The 15,052-nt window shown below is 36.6% G+C and overlaps 1 protein-coding gene across 3 annotated transcripts in view; it reads right to left on the reverse strand.

Annotated features, from left to right (window-relative positions):
- Positions 1 to 15,052, reverse strand: part of LOC111084973 (UPF0489 protein C5orf22 homolog) — an 83,336-nt gene that overhangs the window by 51,194 nt on the left and 17,090 nt on the right. For all 3 annotated transcript variants that reach the window (XR_002609844.1, XM_022381720.1, XM_022381719.1), the window contains exon 3: positions 7,130 to 7,279. Coding sequence is in view for 2 of the 3 variants with exons in the window: in XM_022381720.1 (XP_022237428.1) it covers positions 7,130 to 7,279 (150 nt within the window). In the remaining variant the exon portion in view is untranslated. The remainder of the gene's footprint in view (positions 1 to 7,129; positions 7,280 to 15,052) is intronic.

Genomic DNA, 15,052 nt, shown 5'->3' on the forward strand with positions numbered 1-15,052 from the left:
AACCCAAGACAACGCACTCCTGAAATGGTTCTGAAATTGCATGTCTCTCATGAAACAATACGTGAACATCTAAGGAATATGGGAAAAATCCATAAAGAAGGTGATTGGGTGCCGATGATCATCGTTTCCAACGTGTGAACGTTGCTATGTCTCTTCTGGCGCGTAATGCGCGTGAACCATTTTTGGACAGAATTGTCACCGGTGATGAAAAATGGATTCTCTGTGCAAATATTAAACGCCAAAAACAATGGCTCAGCCCTAAACAAAAACCACTGCCGACTCCAAAACCTGGACTCCATCCGCAGAAAGTGATGCTTTGCATTTGGTGGGACATCAAAGGAGTATTTCATTTCGAACTCCTCAATCCACAGCGAACTGTCAGTGCAGAGATCTATAGTCAGCAACTGGAACGTTTAAATCAAGCCCTTCATCAATCGAAAAAATGTTTTTCTCCACGACAATACACGTTCACATGTAACACGTTTGACGCAACACAAGATTATGTTGTTTGGATGGGAAGTTCTCCCCCATCCACCATATTTTCCAGCTATGCCACCATCAGATTACCTTCTTTCTCGTTCGCTGCAACACCATCTTAATAAGAAAACGCATGCAAATCTGGAAGGTGTTAAAGAGGACATGGACATGTTGTTTGCTTCAAAGCCAAGTGATTTCTTGTATTCAAGATGGAAAAGCATCATCGATAAGAAAGGAGACTATTTCATGTAATAAAGGTTTTGTTTTGATATATAAGTTGTTCGGATTTATTCATCTAAAAAAAAGCGACATTAATTTCTTGTCGACCTAATAGTTCAACAATTTACGTGTTCTTGTTTATTTTCCCGCAAAGAACTCTAGAGCTATTTGTGCTCGCTATTCATAATATTGGAAGTGATAAACCACAGGGAAGGCAACTAGTCAACACCGCCCACTGCAGTCTTGGGCTGTTCTTGTTAGACTGAATAGTGAGATATGACTGTCACAAGTTATGAGTCGTGATTTTTATATTTTATTTATTTGCTTAGCCGAAAACAATACACTTAAAATGGTTTGAAAAATAACTTTTCACATTAGCAACTGGCTCCTCAGCAAAGATGACGCTCTCTGAAACCACTCAATCACTCAGATAACTGTGCTATATCTCACTCATCCTTCAATGACAAAGGTATTAATCAACCACTTTACAGACAGTAATGTTACATCACACTATTAGTGAATATTCGATATTATTCACCATCGCAGATAACGACTGTGACATCACTCGACATTCCAGCGAAGACCACAGTTCATACAACCATCCAGAGATGGGCTGTAATACCATTCGACCGAACATCAAACTACCAGATAAAACTTATAATGTTACTTAGCCAATCAGACATTGACTGTGATTTAACTCAACCATCCAGTAAAGCCTGTACATTTTTCAACCGTTTAGTGCAGACTTGAAGTTATTCAAACATGGAAATAAGAAATTTTATTTTAATCAAATTGTTCGGACAGCCTGACGTCATCTAGGGACATTAAGAGCTTGACACCTCTATACAAGTTTTACATTCAATTTACTACAACAATTCTTTTATTGAATGTAAGAAATAAGCACCCATCACGTCATCTCACAAAAGATAAACCTCTATTACTCTTCCCCCAAAAAGAAACTTCTAAATGATTTTGAAAAATATATGACCGACTTTACAGTTTGAAAACATTATCACTAAATGACTAATGACTTTCGTTTTCAGTACACTTATTTTAACTCAAAGTCAAACATTTTTACCACGGAAACGGAATTAAATGGATCTTTTTTATCTATTTGGAAGATAGTATGAACATAATACTTTGCAGGTGTAATCAATTTCGTATTTTCATGGTCGTGGTCATTTTTCAAGTGTAAACAAAAAAATACAAAACAAAACACACGAAGTAATGTATTTGGTTTGAATTTTGCACAAAGCTACACTAGAGGCCACCTACGTTAACCGTCCATAATTTAGCAGTAACAGACTAGATGGAAGGCAGCGAGTTAACATCAACCACCCCCAACGAATAGTGGGATTGACCGTAACATTATAACGCCCCGACGGCTGAAAGGACGAGCACGTTCGGTGGCGGATATTCGAGCGCCATAACTACCAGATCTGAGTAATGTACTCTTAACAATCTTTTGATTAATTCAAATTGAGTGATCCCGGAATCTAGCTTATTTCCCTGTTGACAGCTTACATGTACGTGCTCAAACTAATTAAACTATCAAATTTTAGTTACCGGTTCACTCTTAAACTTTATTTCATTAAGTATACGAAACACGCGTTGAGATGAGTGATCACATTATAACACCCCCACGGCTGAAAAGGCGTGTGTGTGTGTGATTTGTTATAGCAAAGCCACATCGGGCTACCTGCTGTGCCCACCGAGGGGAATCGAAGCCCTGATTTTAGCGTTGTAAATCCGAAGACTTACCATGGCCTAGAGGTAAACCTGCAAGGTGAGAGCATGTTTGGTGAGACGGGGATTCGAACCCGCATATTGCGAGTCAAGCGCCCTAAGTACCAGGCCATACCAGACCATTGTGTTAAAGAGAAAATAGAATAAAAACTAAATATGCAATTAAAAAGGGCTATAGAGAAATAATAATTTCAGATTTTAGAATTTAAGACTAGAAAGTCAATCGTGATTTAACCAAGCTCTCCAAGAAAGTAAAAAAAAAATTTCGGTGCAAAATGTCATTAATTTATCTACATTACCTAATAAGATGATGTATTTTTGAAAATTAAAATTTAACGTTTTCATTCACTACAAAAATGCATATTAATGGTAGAAAGGGGAGCTTTTCGCTGGTATGTACACAAAGTTGTTGTTTTTAATGGGTTTGCAGCTTGATATATCACTTTCCGTTGAAACTTTTTTGTTTCTTCCAGACTCTACAATTATGCTGGATTTGAACAGCACACAGACAAATCATAAATATCAGTCGCCATTGTGCTTTTTGCAAAGTATGATGGGCACAGTAGAAGAGCTGAACTGACTTTCAAAGTACGAAAAGAAACTTCTAGTTGGGTTTTACGCTCAACGGAGTAAAGGTAAGCCCAACCTTTCGACAAGGAGACCTGAAAACTGCTTCTCAGGGCACATGACCTCTCCATTTTGTAAGAGTTATTACAAGCTAACCACAATTCTGAAGTCGTCCATTACAGGCTTCTCGACAGTTACGATCCGCTAGGCTATATTTCTACGACGACCCACGTAGTAAACTACTCCAGGTTCTTCTTGACGACTCTTATGGGCCATTAAAAAGGTGACCTCCACGACTGGTCACCTGCCTCAAAATTAAGAGTGTATGTATTCATTTTTAAACGCCCTCTTTTGTAGCATAAATCTTAAGGCATGCTGCTTGAAACAACAAATTCAGGCTAGCCTGTTGCATTCCAAAGAAAACTATCTGTAGAATGTAGATTTTAACTACATGAAAATACCATTTTAATATAATATTATATTTCTTAACTAGCTTCATCTGCATTTTAATCAACAAAAGTAGTACAACATTAGGGTTTAGATTTAATAAAAAAACTATACACTAAAGTAAAAGAAATAATGATAGTGATACTCGGATAATAATAATGATGACGATAATCGTGAAGTAATATGTAATTTGAGTTAGTAAAAGGCTAAAAATCACATGACCTAGTGAAAGCCCTTTACATTTTATAGGAAAGTCACGATTCTTATGAACTTTAATAACAGTCCTCATGTTCACCAAAATAAGCTCAGCCTAACACGAAAAATCAAACACTGCATAAAAATGGTAAAAAAAAAGATTATGTATAAAAGAATGAAGAACAATGCCCCTGTATAAACTTAATGAAAACATTCATTAACTGAACAAACGTATTGAAAAGTTCTCGTGCCAGTAAGAAACAATATCGCTGAAAATGTATAGGACAATATGGTTGAACAAACGTATTGAAAAGTTCTCGTGCCAGTAAGGAATAATATCGCTGAAAATGTATAGGACAATATGGTTGAACAAACGTATTGAAAAGTTCTCGTGCCAGTAAGGAACAATATCGCTGAAAATGTATAGGACGATATGGTCGAACAAACGTATTGAAAAGTTCCCATTCCAGTATGGAACAATATCGCTGAAAACGTATTGAAAATGTATTTGAGAATATGGTTGAACAAACATAATGAAAAGTTATCACGCCATTATGGAAGAATATCACTGAAAACGTACTGAAAGTGTATAGGACAATATGCTGAACAAACATACGTATATGAAAACGTATCAGAACAGTGTGAAACAATTTGGGAGAACAAACGTTGTCAATATTTAACAGCCTGCGAGTGGGAATGAAAGGATGTAAAATATTCGTTGTATATAATCATGAGTACGGTTTTGACAAATTGCAAACAATACATACGTAGATTTTGTTTAAATAAAGAAGTGTGTATACGTTTCATACGGGTGTTTTCTATAAATAATGCCACACTTTAGAAAACTGACCAAAGTCACTCATTTCACGAAACCAGTCACAATGTGACTCTGTTCCAATTGTCATAATGTAGAACTGTTGTCTAGTGCAAAGATATACAATAGGCTACCTGCATTTTGTCAACTACGAGGAATCGAACCCTAGACCTTAGCTTTGTTCAGAAACTTAACGCTGGTCCACCCAGGAGACCATAATGTACGAGGGATGGCTGTTTCTGGTTAAAATATCTGAATATCAGGTGTGACATCGAGAATTATTGTTTGTTTGTTTTTTATTTCGCGCAAAGCTACACGAGGGCTATCTGCGCTACCAGTCCCTAATTTAGCAATGTAAGACTAGAGGGAAGGCAGCTAGTCATCACCACCCACCGCCAACTCTTGGGCTACTCTTTTACCAACGAATAGTGGGATTGACCATCACATTATAACGCCCCCACGGCTGAAAGGGCAAGTATGTTTGGTGTGACGGGGATTCAAACCCGCGACCCTCAGATTGCGAGTCGAGCGCTCTAGCTATCTGGCCATGCCGGGTTCTCACGAATTATAAAAAAATATATTAATTTAATTATAGTTGACCGAGAAACTTGACACCGACAATCAGAAAATATCTAAACGTCTGGATGGTATCCCAGAATTCAGCTAACAAATTGTTTTATTTATGTTCCATACTTTCTGGACACCCTCTGTCTGTATCAACTTTTACTTACGAAAAAGACTACACATCTCCATGATCTGTGCAGGGGCGGATTGGGCCGGTGACGCCTGGGCCAGAGGGGTGATAATGTGGGCATACTGTCCCAGTGCTACTGACTAACCTACTGTACATCTCTCTTTCTATATATCATCCTGATTTTTGAGTATTTGCCCTGGCCGTTTTAGGCTCCCAATCCGCCCCCTGGACCTGTGTATTGCATATGGAAGCTATTTTCTAATTTCACGAAAAACAATAGATATATGTGTGGTGAAACAGAAATTTGTAATAAAATATACTTTTTGTGTTATACTTGGTCGTTGAGCTCGTTATAGACAGCTCTTCGAATAAACGTTAACTTCAACAAAAATACGGCAAGGAATTGGAATTTTAAGCCTAAACGGTATCTTGTGCACGCGTTGGTTAAACGACCAGGTCAGAAACTCCAAGGATGCGACTATTTTGAACTACTGACCAAAAGGAAGGCATCCATTCAGCAATACCCACCGACAATAAAACTTTGTTCAGCTCTTTGAACTGAGAAACGGTATTGGTTGTTATTTTTATATCGCATCCATCTCTGAAAGGTGGCGCGTGTTCGACAGCAACATGCCTCGAATCCTGGACTCTTCTATTTATAGAGCGACATGCTAACCACAGCACCACGCCTAGCCTGCAACAAGCCTCGAACCCCGGACTCTTCTATCCATAGAGCGACATGCTAACCACAGCACCACGCCTGGCCTGCAACAAGCCTCGAACCCCGGACTCTTCTATCCATACAGCGACATGCTAACCACAGCACCACGCCTGGCCTGTAGAAAAATGGAATATTTTTAAAATTTCTTCTTAGAGAAAACCTCAACTTTAAGCTCTTACCAAAATTCCGCAAAATAAGAAAGGTTTACGTTGGGTCGATATTACTCAAAGCTTTTTTGTTTTTGTTCTGCTTTATTTTGACCAAATTTTTTTCAACGTACAACCAATTAATGGGTTGTTTCAACAAATTTCCCCATTGCTATAAACTCCATGAACGTCAATCTACCTACTTTTTTAAGGTGGTTTTAGGTTTTCAAAAAGCCTATAGATGTAAATGTTGTCACATATATCAAGTCATTCATACCAACTTTTCGTACAGTGAATATATTAAACTATGTACGCCATAAGTTCATTGCATTACATCGGTTCAACAAAAAGTCATAGTTAAATAGATCGCATAAAGACGCGTTATTTTTGAGACATCGTATTTCTTTAGTTATAAGTACGAGCTGTAACAGTCCTGCAATAAAACGGGTATGCCGTATTTCTGAAGCAGGGTGATAAGCAAATCAGTGTAATCTTACAGTTAAACATATAATAAAAACTCTGTATAAAAAAAAAAAGAAAGAGAATGTCCTTAACACTGATTTGTGTAGAACCTGGAAAGAAACAATCTCACGTAAAAACAAAATAAATTATAGATATATAGAAATGATGGGTATTCTCTTGAAAATTTCAAGTTACAGTAAAGTGTGGATCTTTGAATCATTAACTTTCTTATTATGTAGAAACCATGAAGTTACACAAACCTATTTTTCTCACTGCTACCGAAAAGTGAGAACTTTAAATACACATTTCTGATATCCTACACTTGCAACGTGTTTAAGTAATAAATAAAAACTCATTTACTCAAAGTAAAACACACCACTGATGTTCGGATCACCATGAATATCCCTTAACTGTGTCCTTAAAAACAAGAAAATTGCATGTTTGGAATCTTGCTACACTGTTTGACATAGACAAACACCTTCAGTCGTCACTTTTCTCCTGGTCTTCAACCCTAACAATAAACCCACCCCACTTGCTCTGTTTCACTCTGCTATTCAGTGATAAATAACCTCTATCACTTATATAACCGCCATCTTTTGTGCCATCCCATATTTAGAAGTGATGAATCGATATCAACTCACCGTACTTGTCCTGTCTTTTTGTGCCGTCCTATTTGAAAGTGATGAATGCCATCCTCCAACTGACGTGACCACGACGGCTTCACCCAGTAGATATTCCGGAAATGACCAGCTAGGGCCGCAGGCAGCAACCAATTTTCTATGCTTACAGAGCTGAGAGAGTAAAAAAAGATTCAATAAGTGATTCATTACTATAGAAATATAAAATTTGTATGAACTAGAAGGGGGGGGGGTAACTTTGCTCTTAATTGTAATTGCAGTGGAAAAACATAATAAGGTAATTATATAGGGCGAAATACAGAATGAAAATAATGATGTGGGCAAAAAACTCACTGCGTGAGAAGAACATTTTTTAATACAATTCCAAAGTTGTTTGGAAAAAGTCATAAAAGAGATAATAAAGTCCAGTCGATACAATCAAAAAACTTTATGGGTTGCAGTACCGGAAAAAAAGAAAAGAAAATTGAAATAATGAATAAAAGGTATATATACATGTATGTTAGAGACTGATACTTCACTCTTGGAATAAAGAACAACATGCAAATTATTAATAAAACTCGATGATTAGTTCCTCTAACTGGCTCTAAATACGCGGTAATAGTCATTCAGAAAATAACAAACTGATAATAATGAACGGCAAAAGAAATAAGAACAGTGTAACACGGAAATGTGAAACATAAGAGAGGGAACACATTAAGAATATACTTCATTTTCTATACTATTGTTGCACAATAATCCTTTTATCATGGCCACACCCTAAAAAAAATGCTTATCTACAATCACATTTGCTCTGGAGGTTCCAGAACCTGTCAGGTTTTATAGGGCCGGATTATTTACAGTAGGTGTCTGTGACTTGTTGGCGATATATTCGAACAATAAACGGTCAACACACAATCCACTTGTTTTAAAATTATATATTCAAAATAAATCAAACGTATGTAAAAAAAAATATTTACACTATAGGATATTACAGTTGTATCTAAAACTTCTTGTCAAAAGTCCACACAGGCCGATTCAGTTACTTTAGAACCTAACTGACAAGACGAATTATTTTTCTCTACTCTGTTTCTTACTGTATAGTCTGCGACAAATTCAATTACGTGACCCTGTGGGTAACCACAGTTGTATTCAGAACTTTAAATAATTGTCTCCTTTTCGTCAAAGTCCACATAGGCGGGTTCAATTACTTTAAAACACCCTTTGACAAGATGAATTATTATCCTTTATCTCTGTTAAACTGTAAAACTCACATTAGATATTGCCCGTTATGGCTATATTAACAATCACGCAGTCTGGCTTCACTTTCACTAACTTAACGTTTTCTGACTTAACATACTTGCACTCACTTGGTCGCCTATCTATATATATATTGCCCAACTGAGGCCTAGAACTTTCTACAAGCTACGAGACGCTATGATGTAACAGTACTCACTTAAAGCAACGAGAAAAATACAGAAGGTTCGAGTAATGTGACGTCAAATTACAACAACTGAACTAGACGCACAACGTAAGACTTACCGAGTTACGTAACGAAATTTGTCATAACTTTTAAAATAACTAGCTTTTAACACTCTTGTTATGAAAACTAAATAATTACTAAATATTAGATCACTAAATGAATTAAATAATAACTCTTAAACTAAACAGTCTTGTATATCAAAAAAAAGAGTCCATTTAATTATCTAAAGCAATTTTTCTAATGGGTGAAAACTGGCTATAGGAAAACATTTTCCTCAAGTGGAGGGGAGGGGGAAGAGTGGTTCTTACTTCCCCCTTAACCAATTTGTTCAACATGTATGCCAGGTTTACTCATGGATATATTATAACTACTAGAAGGATGCTCGACGTGGGGGGGGGGGGAGTATAATGTGATTGTGAATCTCAATATTCATTGGTAAAGAGTAGCTAAACAGTTTGCAGTGAGTGGTGTTGACTAGCTGCCTTCCCTCTAGCCTATTGCAGTGAGTGGTGTTGACTAGCTGCCTTCCCTCTAACCTATTGCAGTGAGTGGTGTTGACTAGCTGCCTTCCCTCTAGCCTATTGCAGTGAGTGGTGTTGACTAGCTGCTTCCCTCTAGCCTATTGCAGTGAGTGGTGTTGACTAGCTGCCTTCCCTCTAGCCTATTGCAGTGAGTGGTGTTGACTAGCTGCTTTCCCACTTCAAAATCAGGAACTACTGGCTCAAATTGCTTCCGAGTAGTTTTGCATGAAATTCAACACACCAACAAAACTAAGAGAAAAACTGAATATTTTTGTGTTTTATTGGGGGAATAGTTGCTGTAGTACGCTTTCACCTTACAAGTTTTAATTTAGAGCATTTATAACAAATATTATGTTTGGATAGGCAATTTTTGGACTTTTTGCAATTTTTGTTTCGAAATTGCCTATACTGGTTGACCACCTTATTAGGAACTATATCTCATAACGAATACAATAATAGCCATAATACTACGTGACAAAAAAATTCACAAGAAGCTGTCCTGAGGGGTTTTAGCATTCAGTCATTAATATCGTACGCAAGTCATGAAGTGAGGTTGGCAGAGGATCGTGATGGTAAACGTATCTTTCGAATTTATACCACAGGTGCTCAAATGGGTTCCAGAGATTTTGGTTGTCATGGGAAATGCTTGAAGTATCTGTCATGTTCCTCAAACCATGCACGCACAATGTGAACATGATGGATGGAAGCATTGTCGTCTTGGATGTAGCCATCCACATCATGGTACACATTAAGTATCGTTGGAAGTATTTAATTATGCTGAGGTAAATTGTGACATTACTTCTGTCTTTTCAAGGGACAAAAGAGCACAGAATATCTCTAGAAAACATACCCCATATCATGACTCCACCACCAGAGACCTGAAAAGTTGGACTAACACAAGAGTTTGCGTTATTCTTGTGGTTTATTCCAAATCTCTTTTCACCCATCTGTACAAAATAGGAGTAAACTTTGATTTACTGGACTGTAATCACCTTTCATCGTTCATTATTAGTCGAATGTCAATGCTCTTTAGATGACTCAAGGCATTTTTTCTTGTTGGCAATCGAGTTCAGTGTTTATGCAATGGTCTCCTATTTCTATATTTCATTTGTTGCCACGTTCTTCACGGGGTACAAGTGAAGATGGGTGTGGATTGTTTTCACTGAATGTCAGTCAGTTGTTCTATTGTTTGAAGTTTACTATCATATCTAAACGTCTTTCTCCTCTTTCTATCATTTCGTGTTTGTGGCCGCAGGTCCCATTCGCTGCAGACATTTGTTCAATGTTTCCATTGCTGATAAACTCGAATGGCAGGTGTGTTGGAGCACCTTCTAATCAAGTCGTTTTTTGGTCACTGTTGCACCTACTGGACGTGTAACCATTACCACGTCTCTTTTAAACGCTGCAATATCTTCACCTTTCTCCATATCTGTTAGACTGGCTGCAGATGTGCTTGTCTCAGTCATTTATAGTGCTGCAGGGATAATCTGATACATCTTTTTATCAACTTAATTTGCATCTGTAGCTCAGATGCAAATCCACGTCTGAAAGGATATATTGGTATTAATACAGAGGCTAGCCATTGTACTTATACACGTAATAACTTTGTCTTGTGAAAGAATCATTAACCAACAGTTCAAACAAAGGGAGAGGGGAAAAGTCCAAAGATTATGCCAAGAAAAGAAGACAACACAGACACGTGTCAGACAATGCGAACTTCTAAACACAAGAGAAACTATGTGAAAGAACCTTCAACAGAAGATTAGTAACATTATTTAACAGAAAACACTAACCAGATGAATTCGCCTTCGCACCAGCTAAGGTAATGATTTCATAACAATAAATTAATTAGAAAGCCTTGATGTTTCAAAATTCTATTTTACCTTTAAAGTGGTGAGAGAATTATCATGTTGGATCTGGTATAGTATAATTTGAATATAAATTACATACAGTTGATATATTGATAAGCGGTTATACCTACGTATTCAATCGAGGGGGGGGGGATCTATATTTTCTAAATTCAGTTTAAAATCAAACAATATTCTCGGTAGCGTCTACTGCTATTGACCTCATTCGTGTCAATATTACCTTTATCACGTTAACGTGTTCTCGGTAAATAATAAGGGCTAAGGAAAACAAACCATTACTACCTCCTAATCCAGCTTCGACCATATTTTTTGCACATGATTAAACAGTGTATGTTTAAACAACGTATATATTACCGTGTAAATATAATACTCAAGGTAAATTCTGCATTTGAGCTCTACATGGCAGAACATCACCCCATTTTCATGATGGATGCCTTAACCCATTATTCAATGCCGTCCTGGGATGTCTATATTCAAAACAGATGTATAGAGCCAATAGCCGTTAAAATCACGGATACCTTGCAAGGAAATTTTACAATATATTTAATTAATATATAAAACAATAAACTCGAGTTATATTGCGGAAAAGGGCGGACGGATGGACAGGTGAACGGATAGTCTTTATATAACACCTCCACATACTATGACAAAACTTGGTGAATTATCTCGAACGTTTCATCTATTCATGATTTCATGGTTATAGTCACGACGGAAGAACAAACAGACCTACTGATTAGTTAATACATTTACTTGTTTCTTTTTAAACAAACAATCAAACCTTTACTTACATTCTCTCGTTACTTTTGATAGTAGAAAGGTGACACCTGTAGGTTTGAACTCAGTGCAATGAATTGTTAAAATAACTACATCAAACAAACAATCAAACCTTTACTTACATTCTCTCGTTACTTTTGATAGTAGAAAGGTGACACCTGTAGGTTTGAACTCAGTGCAATGAATTGTTAAAATAACTACATCGAAGTTAAGCACAAAGCTACACAATGGGCTATCTGTGCTCTGCCCACCACGGGTATCAAAACCCGACTTCTAGCGTTGTAAGCCCACAGACATACCGCTGTGCCACTGGGGGGGGGGGCGTAAGTGAAGGAAATCTTAACGATATCACTTATCTGGCCACTTGAAAAAAAAAAAAATCTCGATTTGCACGACATCTATTCTGTGTTTGTTCCTAAAAGTTTCAAATTATTGGCGCCCAAAGATGAGAAAGACATACAATATATAGTTGTAGAAACGAGGGAAATATCTATTACGCTCTTTCATTGTTGTTGTTTTTTTTTTCTTTATGGTGGGGGGGGGGGAGGAGTTGAATAAAACCTACTCGAGGGATGTCTGTTATAGCATCCCTAATTGGAAATTATAGAATATATGGAAGGCAAATAGTCAACAACACCCATCGCCAACTCATGTCAGACGGAACAGTGGGATGATGGGATCTGCCCATCATTCTTATCAAACACCAACGGCTTCAAAGTGCATAGCGCAATTATTATTATATTTTTTTTTTTTGTCTGTAACAGTACGCGAAATATATAACCTCAGATCCACAGGCCAGCACTCTAACGCTTTTCGGATGGTTGGGGTGGCAGCAATGGAAGTCAAGAGCCATATTTGAGTGGAGGGAGAGATCTTCACAAAAATTCACACTCAATTATTATACATTTATACATGTACATCAGAGCTCTTCCACTATTTCTTCAAGGGTGCCAGACTGAAAAAAAAATAGGAGTGGAGGGCTAGAAATATCTAACTCGGCAAATTTTGAAAATCATATTAAACATTCTATAAATAAATGATGGTATATTGAGTTGTTTTTTTACCATATGAATAGTACTTTAATAACAGAACACACTAACATTTAACGGAGTATCATTACAAACATTTTTAAATGACTGTAAAACAGTGCATAAACGAAGTATTTTTCAACGATGTTGCTCTTTTTTACCTAATATTTATTTGTATTTTAATCTTGTCCAGTAGAACCTTAGATGTTGAAACATTAAGACAACATGAAAGTATCAGCTCGCTTATCTTGTCTAGTATAACCCTAGTATAATGTTGAAACATTAAGACAACATGAAAGTATCAGCTCGCTAATCTTGTCTAGTATAACCCTAGTATAATGTTGAAACATTAAGACAACATGAAAGTATCAGCTCGCTAATCTTGTCTAGTATAACCCTAGTATAATGTTGAAACATTAAGACAACATGAAAGTTTCAGATAGTAAAACTCGCTAATCTTGTCCAGTAGAACCTTAGATGTTTCAGATAGTAAAACTCGCTAATCTTGTCCAGTAGAACCTTAGATATTGAAACATTAAGACATGAATATTTCAGATAGTAAAACTCGCTAATCTTGTCCAGTATAACCTTAACTATTGAAACGCTAAGACAACGTGAATGTTTCAGATAGTCAGGCTCGCTTATCTTGTCTAGTATAACCCTTAATGTTCAAACACTAAGACAACATGAAAGTTTCAGATATTCAGGCTAGCTAGTCTTGTCTAGTATGACCCTGAAGTTTTGAAACATGACAAAAGCGTAAAAGTTTCTGAAAACCAAGTTCGCTTATCTTGTTTAGTATAACCCTGAAGGTTTGAAACATTACAACATAAAAGTTTCTGATAACCAAGCTCACTAACTTTGTTTAGTATAACCCTGAATAAACCAAGTACTATGATGAAAAGCGACTTAAAGTTTAATTCACAATAGTTACAAATCTGCACATAGCATTGAATTACACAGATAACCAGTCTTAAAAAAACATGAAATAATAGTTTCTTTCGGTAAAAAAAAAGGTATATCGTGGCTTATTAAAAATGTATATGGTAAATTTAAAGACGACACATTCATAATCAGCCAATAACAGCAGCTGAGACAAGCCAATTTAGGTCATTAGCCGCAGACTGCGGAGTTCCATTTTTTGTTAGACTGTTTATAATTACTGCAAAAAACAAGTCGAGATCATTATGACTGTCTCACCCGAACATTTTTTTTTTTAATGACGTAGTAAATACGGGAAAGACAACTACACAGGGCATACATTTCATAAAGAAGTGTAGAAACAAGCGTGGTATGTATGTATTATGATGAAATCTGCATTAATAGATAAGATTACGTCATCTCACCTGGTTATAAAATAATTAACATATTTTATTACTAAAAACAAGCAAAACATTATAATGCAAAACGATTGGAATAATTTGCCGATTTCTTTGCACATTTCAGATTTTTTTTAATGTACTGGCTTATAAATAACCAATTGGGGATATCTAATAGCCTCGTTTGTCATTTTCATATTTCTATACTAATTCCATGCAAACAAACTGTTGCAGTCTCTGAGGAATGCAGAATGAAGCACACCGGCACGTCATATTTGTGACCTCAAGTTAATACAGCCAAACCTTCTTTCTTTTACAAGAGCGTCCCCCAACTGACGAACGATGTCGTTTGTTATATCAGCAGTCTGACGTTATATTCCGACGGAATATTTACGATGACGACCAGAATGATTGTATTCGTGTTCTAATTATATGTGGCAGGAAGGGCTCTCACTTTCGGGGCCACCCAAAACTAAAACGACTTCTAACAAGCACGTGAAAAACTGTTATGATATTATAATTACTGAATCCCTCCAGCTCTCTATATTTTTCTTCTCCCCCCCCTCTCTCAAATAATGTCTCCGAACACATATTTCAGCAAGCACACACAGAGTTTAACAGTATAGGGGTACAAGGAATGTTTAGTCCCCAAATCTGGATGCACACTTCGTTATAACTGGTAATACACTGTATTAATATAATATCCAAGTTCTTCGTCTCCGTGTATTGCATACACATGCAGGAAAAAGTCGAACTTTGCATTACTCGTATTTCTTGTGCTCACATAACGACTTATCCTTCCTCTTTCGGAACTACAAGAAAATAAAAAAAACTTTTATTCCTTCAAAAACAATGCAAACAATATAACAGAGATGGCATTTGCATTATCCCTACATAATAGCACAGGCACACAGTGTAGTAGAATGTTAACAGACAAAAATAGGATAAATTAAACTC

This window comes from Limulus polyphemus, unplaced genomic scaffold (genome assembly GCF_000517525.1).
Source record: "Limulus polyphemus unplaced genomic scaffold, Limulus_polyphemus-2.1.2 Scaffold187, whole genome shotgun sequence".
In the NCBI taxonomy this organism is placed as follows: Eukaryota; Metazoa; Arthropoda; class Merostomata; order Xiphosura; family Limulidae; genus Limulus; species Limulus polyphemus.